The sequence below is a fragment of the Lutra lutra genome, chromosome 2 (assembly GCF_902655055.1).
Source record: "Lutra lutra chromosome 2, mLutLut1.2, whole genome shotgun sequence".
In the NCBI taxonomy this organism is placed as follows: Eukaryota; Metazoa; Chordata; class Mammalia; order Carnivora; family Mustelidae; genus Lutra; species Lutra lutra.
The window spans coordinates 184,464,368-184,478,724 of NC_062279.1; the positions used below are offsets into that span (position 1 = coordinate 184,464,368).

At 36.3% G+C, this 14,357-nt stretch overlaps 1 protein-coding gene across 26 annotated transcripts in view; it reads left to right on the forward strand.

Annotated features, from left to right (window-relative positions):
- FIP1L1 (factor interacting with PAPOLA and CPSF1) overlaps positions 1–14,357 on the forward strand; it is an 82,965-nt gene that overhangs the window by 65,032 nt on the left and 3,576 nt on the right. For all 26 annotated transcript variants that reach the window (XM_047719303.1, XM_047719292.1, XM_047719301.1 and 23 more), the window contains 2 exons: positions 6,919–7,132; positions 14,042–14,179. In XM_047719303.1, the coding sequence (XP_047575259.1) occupies positions 6,919–7,132; positions 14,042–14,179 (352 nt within the window). The remainder of the gene's footprint in view (positions 1–6,918; positions 7,133–14,041; positions 14,180–14,357) is intronic.

A 14,357-nucleotide genomic window follows, 5' to 3' on the forward strand; every position in this document is an offset into this window, starting at 1 on the left:
AAAGCTTTCGGTTTTTCTCCATTGAGAATGATATTTGCGGTGGGTTTTTCATAGATGGCTTTGATAATATTGAGGTATGTGCCGTCTATCCCTACACTTTGAAGAGTTTTGATCAGGAAGGGATGCTGTACTTTGTCAAATGCTTTTTCAGCATCTATGGAGAGTATCATATGGTTCTTGTTCTTTCTTTTATTAATGTGTTGTATCACATTGATTGATTTGCGGATGTTGAACCAACCTTGCAGCCCTGGAATAAATCCCACTTGGTTGTGGTGAATAATCCTTTTAATGTACTGTTGAATCCTATTGGCTAGTATTTTGGCGAGAATTTTTGCATCTGTGTTCATCAAGGATATTGGTCTGTAGTTCTCTTTTTTGATGGGATCCTTGTCTGGTTTTGGGATCAAGGTGATGCTGGCCTCATAAAATGAGTTTGGAAGTTTTCCTTCCATTCTATTTTTTGGAACAGTTTCAGGAGAATAGGAATTAGTTCTTTAAATGTTTGGTAGAATTCCCCTGGGAAGCCATCTGGCCCTGGGCTTTTGTTTGTTTGGAGATTTTTGATGACTGTTTCAATCTCCTTACTGCTTATGGGTCTGTTGAGGCTTTCTATTTCTTCCTGGTTCAGTTGTGGTAGTTTATATGTCTCTAGGAATGCATCCATTTCTTCCAGATTGTCCAATTTGTTGGCGTAGAGTTGCTCATAGTATGTTCTTATAATTGTCTGTATTTCTTTGGTGTTGGTTGTGATCTCTCCTCTTTCATTCATGATTTTATTTATTTGGGTCCTTTCTCTTTTCTTTTTGATAAGTCTGGCCAGGGATTTATCGATCTTATTAATTCTTTCAAAGAACCAGCTCCTAGTTCCATTGATTTGTTCTATTGTTTTTTTGGTTCCTATTTCATTGATTTCTGCTCTGATCTTTATGATTTCTCTTCTCCTGCTGGGTTTAGGCTTTCTTTCTTGTTCTTTCTCCAGCTCTTTTAGGTGTAGGGTTAGGTTGTGTACCTGAGACCTTTGTTGTTTCTTTTTTTTTTTTTTTTTTTAAAGATTTTATTTATTTATTTGACAGAGAGAGATCACAAGTAGACGGAGAGGCAGGCAGAGAGAGAGAGAGAGAGACGGAAGCAGGCTCCCTGCTGAGCTGAGAGCCCGATGTGGGACTCGATCCCAGGACCCTGAGATCATGACCTGAGCCGAAGGCAGCGGCTTAACCCACTGAGCCACCCAGGCGCCCCCCTTTGTTGTTTCTTGAGAAAGGCTTGTACTGCTATATATTTTCCTCTCAGGACTGCCTTTGTTGTGTCCCACAGATTTTGAACCGTTGTGTTTTCATTATCATTTGTTTCCATGAATTTTTTCAATTCTTCTTTAATTTCCAGGTTGACCCATTCATTCTTTTTTTTTTTTTTTTAATGATTTTATTTATTTATTTGTGAGAGAGAGAGAGAGAGAGAATGAGCACAGGCAGACAGAGTGGTAGGCAGAGGCAGAGGGAGAAGCAGGCTCCCCGCCGAGCAAGGAGCCTGATGTGGGACTCGATCCCAGGATGCTGGGATCATGACCTGAGCCGAAGGCAGCTGCCCAACCAACTGAGCCACCCAGGCGTCCCTGACCCATTCATTCTTTAGAAGGATGCTGTTTAGTCTCCATGTATTTGGGTTCTTTCCAAATTTCCTCTTGTGATTGAGTTCTAGCTTCAGAGCATTGTGGTCTGAAAATATTCAGGGAATGATTCCAATCTTTTGATAACGGTTGAGACCTGATTTAGGACCAAGAATGTGATCTATTCTGGAGAATGTTCCATGTGCACTAGAGAAGAATGTGTATTCTTTTGCTTTGGGATGAAATGTTCTGAATATATCTGTGATGTCCATCTTGTCCAGTGTGTCATTTAAGGCCTTTATTTCCTTGCTGATCTTTTGCTTGGATGATCTGTCCATTTCAGTGAGGGAAGTGTTAAAGTCCCCTACTATTATTGTATTATTGTCGATGTGTTTCTTTGATTTTGTTATTAATTGGTTTATATAGTTGGCTGCTCCCACGTTAGGGGCATAGATATTTAAAATTGTTAGATCTTCTTGTTGGACAGTTCCTTTGAGTATGATATAGTGTCCTTCCTCATCTCTTATTATAGTCTTTGGCTTAAAATCTAATTGATCTGATATAAGGATTGCCACTCCTGCTTTCTTCTGATGTCCATTAGCATGGTAAATTCTTTTCCACCCCCTCTTCATCCTAATCAAACAAAACTGTGGAATGATGGACATTAAGGAGGACATGTGATATAATGAGCACTGCCTACTATAGAAGACTGAGCAATCACCTCTGCCTCTGAAACTAATAATATATTATATGGTAATTAATTGAATTTAAATAAAAAATAATTCTTCTACACTGAAAAAAAAATTAGGTCAATACATTTTCTACCATATATAAGTAATAATCAAGTACCATGACACCTGCTTATATAATGATTTTTTTAACATATCTTGAATAATTGAAGTTAATTATTCCCACCACAAAAAAGAAGTAATAATTATATGACTTGATAGAGGTGCTATCATTACAATGGCAATTGTATTATAATAATAATTATCATTATTATTGTTTACAAATGAACAAGTAAACATGTTGCACATCTTAAATTTCCACAATATTATGTGTCAAATATATTTCAGTTAAAAAAATTGAATTCAGTTTTTAAAAATTTGGGGGATGCCTGGGTAGCTAAGTCAATTAAGCATCTGCTTCTCCCTCTGCCATTCCTCCTGCTTGTGTATGCATGAGCTCTTGCTCTCTCTGTCAAATAAATAAGATCTTTAAAAAAATTTTTTTGAAGAAAAAGTTATAGATACAGCTTCCTCTTTGTTAGTAATTCTGTTTTACCTTTGTTAATTTGTTTAAGAATTTTGAAATGTATCCTCAAACACTGTGATGTAATTGTAGATGGAAATACTGATTTTTCTTGATGTGCATATTAAGATTGTGCTTATAAAATGAGACTTAGTTAAAAAGTAATCTTTGTAGAATTATTGAAGAACTGAAGAGAAAAGCATTTTTGATGGTTTTTAGTTCTTCTTAGGGTCTGCATGGCATTTTTCCATAAGCTTGTCACCCTGTTTCTTGATTTATGTAACTATGGTTACCATCTTTTATCCTCCTCCTCTGATAGATGTGTATTTTGCATGCTTACCATCACTACCCCTCTCTTTTCCCTAGCAATGATTTTATATCTCTATTTTTGTTCCTCCCTTTTTTTTTTTTAAATATACATGCCCTTGGTTTCATGTACTGTCAGTATCTATTACGGTGCAAATTTCTAAGCCTTCACCTCTAAGCTGACCAGCTTTGGTCAGCCATACTTCTGCTTAGAAACATTTATATTTAGGGCACCTGGGTGACTCAGCTGGTTAAGCATCTGACTCTTGGTTTCGACGTGGGTCTTGATCTCAGGGCCCTGAGATCGATCCCTATGTCAGTCTTCGCGCTTAGCACCTAGTCTGCTTGTCCCTCTCACTCTGCTCCTCCCCTTGCTCCCTCCTTCTCCCCCTTAAATAAATAAAATCTCTAAAGAAAAAAAAGTTTTTATCTCTCCTGTAACCAAAACTATCTATGCCCTGATAAATTTTTTATTCTAAAAGCTAAACAATAAGCCATATTTACGTTATTGTGACTATGTAACTATTGTATACTATAGAGATAATTCTAACACTTGAGCCCTGGAAAGGAGTAGATCCCTAGGGCAAATAAATTTAAAATACCATTTTTTTTCTTGTACTTTATCAGCCATGTAAAGTCATACTACATTTTAAATTGGGTTCATATTTGACTATGACTTTATCCATCTCAAGTTTTTTCCCCCCAAAATGTTTTCAAATATTGTTTTTCCTGTGTTAAGCCATCTGGAATTCATCTTTTCCTGTGTTATGAAGTAAAGATATAATTGTCGCAGTATCATCTGTTGAATAGTCTGTCCTTTCTGAGGGATCTGCAATGTCCTGTCCATTCATGAACAGGGTTCTGAGTATGCCTGAGTCTGACTCTTGGCTTCCTAGACTATTATTATTATTACTATTACTATTATTATTTGTTGAAATTTAATTGTATGAAATAATGCCACACGATTTTAATTACAAATTTTATAATAAATCTGTTATCTGGTTCAGCAAAATCTGTCTATTTAGCTTCAGAAGTATTCTTGGGCCATTGCTCTTACATACCTATTCTAAAATCAACTTTGGAAGTTCCACGAAAAACTGTATTGGAATTTTAATTAATAACTTACATTTATATTTGCTTACTTTAGACAATACACTGTTAACTCATATAGTCTTGACAGCCTTATAAAGTAGGCATACTGTTATTATTTCGTGAGTAGTTGAACAATGGCCAAATTCAGTAGTTTTCCCAATATCACATAGTAAGTGGCAGAATGAGGGGTTGAAACCATTCAGCCTGGCTCCAGAGTCCTTGCTCTAACTAAATCATATTGGAATGGTGTTGATGCTTAGATCAGTTCGTATGAAAACCATATCTTACAGCATTGAGTCCATTTATGAGCAGGGACTCTCTTCAGTTATGGAAATGTTCTTTAATATATTTCAGTTAAATACTGTAATTATCTCCAAGCATTTCTTGCATATCTTTGCTTAGGTTTAGTCATTCGTACCTCATGTTTTTGTTGCTGTTTTAGGTGATATATTCATTTGAACTTCTTGTTCTGTTTGTATTTACTTGTATTTAGAAATAGGCTTAGTTTTTGTTTTATTTATACATACAGTATAATGCTAATCAAAAAAACTCCTTTTTTTTTCTTTTTTTTAAAGAAAATCCTTTTACATTTTATTACTAGGCTTTTACTGTTTGTTTGGTTATTGGTGGAGTTCTAGATCAGGGAAGGTCCTAGATCAAGGAAAATTTCCAAGCGCTTTTAAACTGTGAATGGATACTGAGTTTTATCAAATGCTTTCTGAGATAATCATATTGTTTTTCTTCTCTAATCTGTGAATGTGGCACATTCACTGGTTTTGGTATTAATGTTATAGAAGCCACGTGGGATAAGTTAGGGCATAATTTTTTTTTTCTCTTCTTTGAAGTTCATATAATATTAGAATGGTTTGTACCTTATAAGTTAGCAAAACTCACCTGTAAAAAGCATCTAGTCTTTTGGGAAGGTTTTGAATTACATGAGTGTCTTTCATAGGGGAGTAGTTAAGATTTCTTTTCACTCTTGAGTCACTTCTTGGTAAGTTACTGATTGATTATTTGGAATTAGTTGGTTTCAGCCAAGTTTTTAAAAGCATTGGTATAAAGTATATTTTCTGTATTCTTTCATCTCTGCACCATCTGTAGTTAGGGTTTCTTTTTGGTTCTGAGTGCTTTTGTGGCCTCTTTTTTCTTAATCTTGTCAGAATATTGTTATGCTTTATTTGTCTAATCTTTAAAAACCACCTTTCAGCTCTTTCTTATTGTACGGTTCTATTCGGTTTACTTCTACTTTTATCTTCATTATCTCCTTTCTGTTGGATTATTCTGTTTGTGCCCAAGTTCTTAAGTTTTGAAAGCTTTAACTCATTAATTTTCCATCTTTTCTAATGTAGTGTTTTTAAGATTAAATTTCTCTCCAGAACAGATTGCATCTCTACACTTTTGATATGTTATATTTTTATGTTTATTCCTAAATGATTTATAATTTATTATTTTTTGGCCCCCGAGTTTTAAGAAATGTGTCTTTAATTTGAAACGTATGGAGATTTGGTGCCTATTATACTTATTGTATAAAAGTATGTAATATATTTTTGTGTTTCATATGTGCTTGAGAAGAGTGATTATTATTTAACTGTTATGGGCAGTATTCTATGTTATGTCCATTAAATCAACCCTGTTGAAAGTGTTTTGATCAAATCTTCTATATCTGTAGTGAATTTTTTTTTGTTTGCTTCAAGTGGCAATAATTGAGAGCATATTAATCTTCCATGATTATGGTAGATTTTTCTATTTTTATCTGTATTCATGTTAGTTTTTACTCTCTAAAAATTAAATCCTGGAAGTTTCGTTTGTTCTATCTGCTTGGTGAGCTGCATCTTCCATTCCCTGTCCTCAGCCCTTCTGTCCCAGGGAGTCTCAGTGTGGGTCTGTTTTGTCATCAATCAAGCTGCTTCTATGGAGATGGGGGAATTGGTGTTTTCTGTTCCTCCGAACTTCCTTTTACTTTCAGCCATTTTGTGTGTTTATATGTCTCTTATATTTAGAATATAGTTAGAGGGTTATTTTGTTGTTTACATTTTTTAAAAGTACAAATCAACAAACTCTATTATTTAACTGGTGAATTGAGTCTCTTGAATTACTATGCTTATTGAACTAATCAAACTTGTCCCCTCTAACCCTTACCTTTTCCAAGTCTTTTTGAACTGAGTTTTTCAGGTGATTTTTAAAATTCTGTTTTTCCTTATATTGTTTTGAAATGGTACATTCTGTGTCTGTTATTTTAATGATTACTCTTGGAATGTATTAGGTATATCTCATAGAAGTTTTTTCAGTCAAGTCTATTAAAAATGCCCTTTATTCTTGCTCTTGAGATTTAATTTTGTTGAGGACACATTTCTAGGTTGGCCATTACTTACTCTCAACACTTTGAAGATGTCTGGTTTATGTTTTTGGTTGGAAAATGTGTGGCGTATCTAATTCTGGTTCCTGCTCATCTTGACAAATGAAGAGTATGTATTAGGTCTTCAAGGTTTGCTTCTGAATATTACCCCAAACTGTGGGTATTCACCATATGTTACTTATCTTTTCTATTTATAAAACAGGTTTCTGTTATAATCTGATGAAGCAATTATGATGGGAGTTTTGTCCTTTTCAGTAGTTTTTTTTTAAGTGCCATAACTTTTGTTTTTAATTGTTGTTTTCTTTAGTTGCCTTTCCCCACCTTCCTGGTTCTGCTCCTTCATGGACTAGTCTTGTGGATACCAGCAAGCAGTGGGACTATTATTCAAGAAGAGAGAAAGATCGAGATAGAGACCGAGACAGAGACCGGGAACGAGACCGTGATCGGGACAGAGAAAGAGAACGCACCAGAGAGAGAGAGCGGGAGCGTGATCACAGTCCTACACCAAGCGTTTTTAACAGGTTTGTTGAGTGTGTGGAAATTTGTACACATGTATTTCATGTTCAGAGAGTTTACATTTGGTGCAAGGTTGGAAGATCCAATTCAGGTAGGGAAGGATTGCTCTAAGTGTAGTTCCTAGAAGATAACCATTTAATTTTTTAATTTTTTTCAAAAAATTTTACTGAGATAATACCATCCTGAATAAAATCTCAGGAGAGAACCATTTTAAAAGTGTCAAGGCTTATTTAACTGATAGAGGCTTTCCATCATGTAAAGCAACATTCTTCAATTTGTGTATTTCTTCCTTAAAAGAATTTGAAAATATTTTTATCTTTCCATCTGAAATTTTTCATCTTAAGTTCAGTAAGTTGGCAATGGAGATATAATTTCCCATTTATTATAAACATTACAGTTTTAAAATAAAATCATCACTCTTTTAAACATATCCAGTAGATTAAGAACATTATAGTGACTTGCTAAACATCATCATCCATTTTTTTTAAATGCATATAACAGGCTCTCTTTTAACAGTCAGAAATTTTACATTTCTCTGTGCTTGAATTCTTATTTTTGAGCCATTTCCCTTATATTTTTTCTACTGTATTTTTGTTCTTAAATAAGAACAGTATTTTTTTTAGTTGCTCATTCTATCCATCTTTTCTGCAGCATACCTGTGGTAAGTTTAAATGTCTAAAAAAACTTACGAATGTAAGATAAAGTATTTTAAATTTTTTCCCCTGATTTTAATTATTACTTATTTTTACATATGAAGATAATGCAACTTCTGAAAATGATTTAGTGGAACTATATCCCTTAATGTTATGAAGGACCTTCCACCTTCCCCGATTAATTTATGTGTCCATGAGTGAATATTACTATTGTTAGGAAAAAACAGACTGCCATTAATTACATTTCTTCTAAAAAAGTATATAGTATGTAAACACTGAGAAACCTTGTTCACATACAATACTTCAATGAGGTTTGATGGAATTTTGTTGTGGCTCTGTCATTTAATTATTTGAATACCTTTAGATTCAGGGATATGCCAGAATTACATAGTTAACAGCCCTGTCAGCTATGACTCAACTTTCTTGAAAGCGGAGAATTGGAAACCTGCTTTATATAAGTATTTATTATTCGGCGTGACTGCTTCCTAGGGCTGCCATAAGCAAGCACCACACACCGGCAGCCTGGAGCCACAGGCATTTCCTCTCCACGGTTCCGTCTCCTAGGCTCTGGCAGGTAGTCTCTTCCATGCCCTTCTCGTAGCTTCTCATGGCGGTTAGCAACCCTTGGTGTTGCTTGGTTCATAGATGCGTCACCCCTGTCTGTGTGTGTCTTCATATTGCATCCTCCCTTCTGTGTCCGTGTCCAAATTTCCCTCAGTTTATAGGGACACCGGTCATTAGAATAGGGTGCAGCCAAATCCAGTCTGACCTCCTCGTAGTTACAGCTGCGGGGACCCTGCGTTCACAATGAAGTCACATTCACAGATGTGGGGGTTAGGGCTTGAACAGATCTTCCATGGGGGGATACAGTTCAACCCAGTACCTTCAGGACTTAAAATCTAGTTTTCTCAGTTCCATGGAAGAACACCAGAAGGGCTTTACCAAGACTTGTCTAAAGACTTCTAACTTGTTACTGTTCTTTTAGATGCATCTTATTTAACTAAATATGCTCAGAGAGGATTGTTAAATTTTTTTTTTTAAGATTTTATTTATTTATTTGACAGGCAGAGATCACAAGTAGGCAGAGAGGCAGGCAGAGAGAGAGAGGAGAGAGCAGGCTCCCCGCAGAGGAGAGAGCCCGATGCGGGTCTCGATCCCAGGACCCCAGGACCATGACCTGAGCCGAAGGCAGAGGCTTTAACCCACTGAGCCACCCAGAGACCCCAGGATTGTTAATTTTAATACATCTTTGCAAAAAGTCCTTAAAAAATGAAACATCTCTTTATGTATTAAGTATTTATTGTCATGAATTGCAGTTTTTCCCCATTCCGTTTATGGAAAATAGCTACCGTATAACTTAGTTGGTAAGAGACAGCTCTTGTCGAGCTTGACAGCTACATCACACTCCATTTTTATCAGAGAAGTCTGACTTTATCTTTCTGTTCATGTATATGAATATGAGGTGCTGCCCCTTAACACTTTGATTTGCTTTGCCTCAAAGGGACTTGTGTAGGTTTTTTGTTTTTTTGTTTGTTTGAACTAGGTCAAGGAGAATTGTTACACTACTTATAATATCTGAAGTTAGAACATCCCAGAATACAGAATACTCCCGTTTCTTACTCTGTAGTTTATCCTTGACAGAAAAACGTGTAAGATAGGAAGACCTAAAGCCTTATAAAGCTTTATTGTTACTTGAATAAAATAGATCTGACATTAATATTTTAAGTTAGATATTTTTAATGCCAGGATGGTTTTCACACCCTGAGTCAGTGTATCATAGTAAAATTAGTGAAGGTGCTGGTGTATCATTAAGCAGCTTAGATTTAAGAAAGAATACAGAAGTTGTAGATCTAGAGGTTAATTCCCTAAAATTTCTTGTGCTACTGGAAAGAATTCATATACTACTGTGGTACTGGCGTGTACTGCTGGCCTAGAGAATGATTCAGAATTCTTATGATCCACAAGTTCAGGTCACTACATCCTCCTATATTTTAAAAAACATTTATTTATTTATCTTAAAGCGAGAGAGTGGGAAGGGCAGAGGGAGAGAATCCCAAGCGGGCTCCCCGCCGAGCCTACACCTTCCTACACGTTAACCACAGTTCTCTCTCAAGCCAGTATACCCCATGTTTTAGCTGTGCTCAGATGGTTGCTCTTGAAAATTCCTTGTCACTTCATACTTGTTCATGTTGTTCCTCTCCTCTCTGCTTCACAAATGTCATTCTTCAGGGTCCAGCTCATGTCTGTCTTCTGTGAGCTCTTCTGAACCCAAAAGAAAGTTGAATTATTTCCTTCACATGCTCCCTAAGTAATGTATCTTCTTTAAAGCCTGTGTTTCTTAGCAAGCCTGTGAAGGGCATTGACCACCATCTCCCATTCTGTAGTCTTAGCACTTTGTACATTAACGCCTGGCACGCAGTGAATAACAGGACTTAACACATTGCAGGGGAAGAAGATGAATATAGTAGAGAAGAAACAGTTTTGAAAGTTGTTGGCTAAAACTTGGTTTAGACAGACAGGTTTTGAAATCACTAAAAATCAACCTGCATGACTATCAAAGCAATAGTTTTGGCATCTCGCTAACATATCAGTCTTGGTACCATCACAGTGTAGAATGAAATGCATCAGAACGTTTTTATAGCAGCTATTTTAATGGATGAGATAAAGAAATGTACTTAGACTGTTCTGATTTTGTTAGATGAGATGAATAATACATCATTTCCGGATGTGAGCATGTCCGTGATTCAGGCAGCATTTGTTTTGTTAGATGTGATCATGCAATTACAGACTTCTTAATCCAAAAAGGTCCGTAGGGATTATCTAAATTTTAACTTAGCACATGAGGAAATGGACACATAGAGAAATGAAGACAGTGGTAAGTGGTAGAGAGCCATTCTGTCAACTGAAAAAGGTGGTTGAGATGCTACTTAAAATATTTTCTTTCCAGTCTTGAAATTAGGTAGTTTAAAAATTCTGTTACTTTTCATTATCTTTACTACTCTCTATGTGGTTTATTTCTTATGGGTTGGGGGAGGCAGTTCATTCATTCATGTAACTGACATTTTCTGATCCTTGTTATGTACCAGGTGCAGAGCTGTGTGCTGAGGATACAGAAATGATCATACACTATTATTACCGATTTAAGCATATATTATTATCAAGGTGACTAGGACTGGTTAGTAGTTTGAAACTTTACCTAAAAAAAAAGTGCCATAAGAAACAATAGGATTTATTAATGTTTTTCCTTCCTATAGCTGCTAATAATGACTTATACAATGAAGGCACCTGATAAAATTTTATTGACTATAAGTAAAGATATGATATATACATAAGTGTGTGTGTATGCATATAGTGTTATGTTTGTGTGGTGGGGTGTGTGCTGGTAACTTTAGCCACATAGTGCATGATTCTGTTCAGGAGCATTACTTTCAGAAAGTTGAATCGTTTCTAATGTAGTTCAAATGAAATATTTGAGATAGCATGGCTATTTCTGGAATATACATGTTCACAAGTTAAAGTGCTGAATGTAAACTTGATAGGAAAGAAGACTAAAATGAAATGCTTTGCTAGTGTTCATAAATAATACAATATTTATGGAATATTTGAAGCTAAGTTCTCTGATTCTTCAGCTTCAAACACACACATACACAAGTGCTACTTAATTTTTATGGAAACTACAAAGTGTTAATGATTAACAATATTTGATTTCCAGATTGCTAAGCTGTAGGGCATCAAGAATCAATGTTTACGTAAGTCTGACTAAAAGTTCAAGGCCTAGGAGGCAAAAGGTAGGGGAATTTTGTGTTGTTAGGAATTATCCCAGGAATAGTGTTCTCTGGGAAATCCCAGTGAACTGTAAGTAAGGGCCATTTTTCCTGAAGACACATTTTGCAATATGGCATATCATATGTGTTGTGTTACAAATTATAGGGTCATTGTTTCGAAAATCATAGACCTGTTTCAACATCTGGTTTTTAGGCTGTTAAGTGTGGGCCAGAAAGAAGGCGGGTCATTGTAGGGTGTTTGAAATGAGCTGTAATGATTTCCAGGCCCAGAGAAACCTTTGTGCTGCAGCTGCGATCAGAAGGCGATGGAAGGACTGGCCTTCATGTTCTGTGTATAAGGCCGAATCTTTTATCACCCTTCAAGTATGGCTATCATCATATGGCTGTCTTCAGAATCTTAAAGGCCTCACATCTAAGAATAATTGGTGTTAAGTTGAGAGGGAAAAGAAAGATACAAATGACAAGTTGAGATAATAAAATAGCCTTAGTTATATTTTTAGGTAAATCCAGTTTGTAAATCTATTAGGAAGAGGGCCTCGTATTCTTTTTTTTAAAAGGATACTATTCATGATAATACTCATTTGTCATGGTAATTCTACTTCAATAAGGTTATTACAGAGTTAGTCACCTTTACAAAAAGGTTCCACTTTCAAAAAAAAGTTTAGCATTCACTTGACTGAAGATGGGGAGCCCGCGTGTTAGCTGCCACTTACTGAGGGCCTCCTATTGTACTGAGCACTTCAGAAATGTTACTGCCAGTTCTCCGACAACCTTGAAAATGATTGTTGTCAGTTTTACAGATGAGGAAGCTGCAGTTCAGAAAGGTTAAGTAGTTTACCCCAGGTCACACATGTAGTCACTAAGAATCAGGATGTGACCCCAGTCTACTCCGCTGCCCGTCCTCACATACTGCATTTCAGGGCACATGCTTCCAGTGTCCAGATGCTAAAGTGTGCATTCGTGGTTAGAAAACCGTGTATTCACACAGATACACACACACACACACACGTATATATGCATGGGTGTACTTTAAAATTTGTTGAACGTATGGGGCGCCTGGGTGGCTCAGTGGGTTAAGCCGCTGCCTTCGGCTCAGGTCATGATCTCAGGGTCCTGGGATCGAGTCCCACATCGGGCTCTCTGCTCAGCAGGGAGCCTGCTTCCCTCTCTCTCTCTCTCTCTGCCTGCCTCTCTGTCTACTTGTGATCTCTCTCTCTCTGTCAAATAAATAAATAAAAAATCTTTAAAATTTGTTGAATGTAGAATGTATTTCAGGCAAGAAGAACTTGGTCAGCAATAGTTGTCAGGTGTAGCACTACTGAATCGTTACTTTTGCTAGGAGACCGTAATTAAGCTTTTTCTTTTATATGGCTTGTACTTTCACCTCATTCTTTGTCCAGTACTTTTACTCGTATGCCTTAACACGATGCGTCATGCAGATTGCGGACTTAATTTATATTAGAGATTTCTAGAAACCAAAGCTCTTTAGTACATAATGCTCTAAAATATTTTTATTCTAAGGGAGTTACTGATAATAGGTTTAGAAAGTGTTGAATTCTGTGCTGAACCCCCCCCCAATTGAAAGATTGAAAGATGGGGAGCAGAATATAAGTGAGGAGACACAAAATGAGGACAAGTCTAGGGAGGTTAAAAAAGAAATACTGTCTTACTCTAGTCATCAGTCCCAGTTTAACCAGTTCATTCTACCCAAAATCAGGAAACTGGAGGTACAACCCAGGTGTATGCACTTGCTGCTCTCAGCCATGTGAATCCCCCCATCCCAGACACACACACACACACACACACACACACACACACACACACACAGCTGTAGTAATAAGAAATTGGGATGTCAGACTGTAAGTAAGTCCGCAGGTAGTGTTCTGCCTATGTTTCGTGTGGATATTGTAGAAGTTGCTTTTATGTCCCTCTGTTAATGTCTCTACCTCTTCCTTGGATGCACAGTGTACTCTTCATGTGATTAAAAAACTTAAGCATCTTCATCTCTCTACTACATAGCCATTGTGAACCAGATATTTTTATTATTTATAAAATCTTGGGCACACAAAGATTCTAAAAATTTTGGTTAGAAGTCTGAGATATATAAACATGCTTTTAATTTTAAAAGGAATGAAAGAAAATGAAGCTGACTAAAGTTTAAGTCTCTTACGGCTCCCAGTTCTTGAAGGGAAAAAAAAATTTGTTATGTAAAATTTCTACTCAGTAACTGAAAGCACAAAACAAAGCTGGACCTTTAACATGTAATTATGTGTTATATTAGATGTGTACTAATTTGGGAATGGCATTGTTTTCCTCTCAATTCAACAAATATTTATTTGCACCTATTCTGTATAAGATGCTGATAATAATATGGAGGCTTAGGCTTCTGGTTTGGACTCAGATTACATCTCTTGTAGTTTGAAGTCATTAGAATTAACAGTCCTATTGTCATAAAGAGGTTTTATTCCAATTTCAGTGACGAAGAACGATACAGATACAGAGAATATGCAGAAAGAGGCTACGAGCGCCACAGAGCAAGTCGAGAGAAAGAAGAACGACACAGAGAAAGACGACACAGAGAGAAAGAGGAAACCAGACACAAGTCATCTCGAAGGTTTGCTCTTTTACAGTGAATCCCTTTGAAGCTGGGAGAAATTGGACCTCAGAAAGTAAAAACATTTCCAAATAATTAGTAGCGCGTATGTGTTCCTAATTGGAAGATTAAGAATAATGTGTTGAAATAATTGGTTCCTTATAGGCTCAACAAAGAGTTTTAAATCTAACAAGACCGC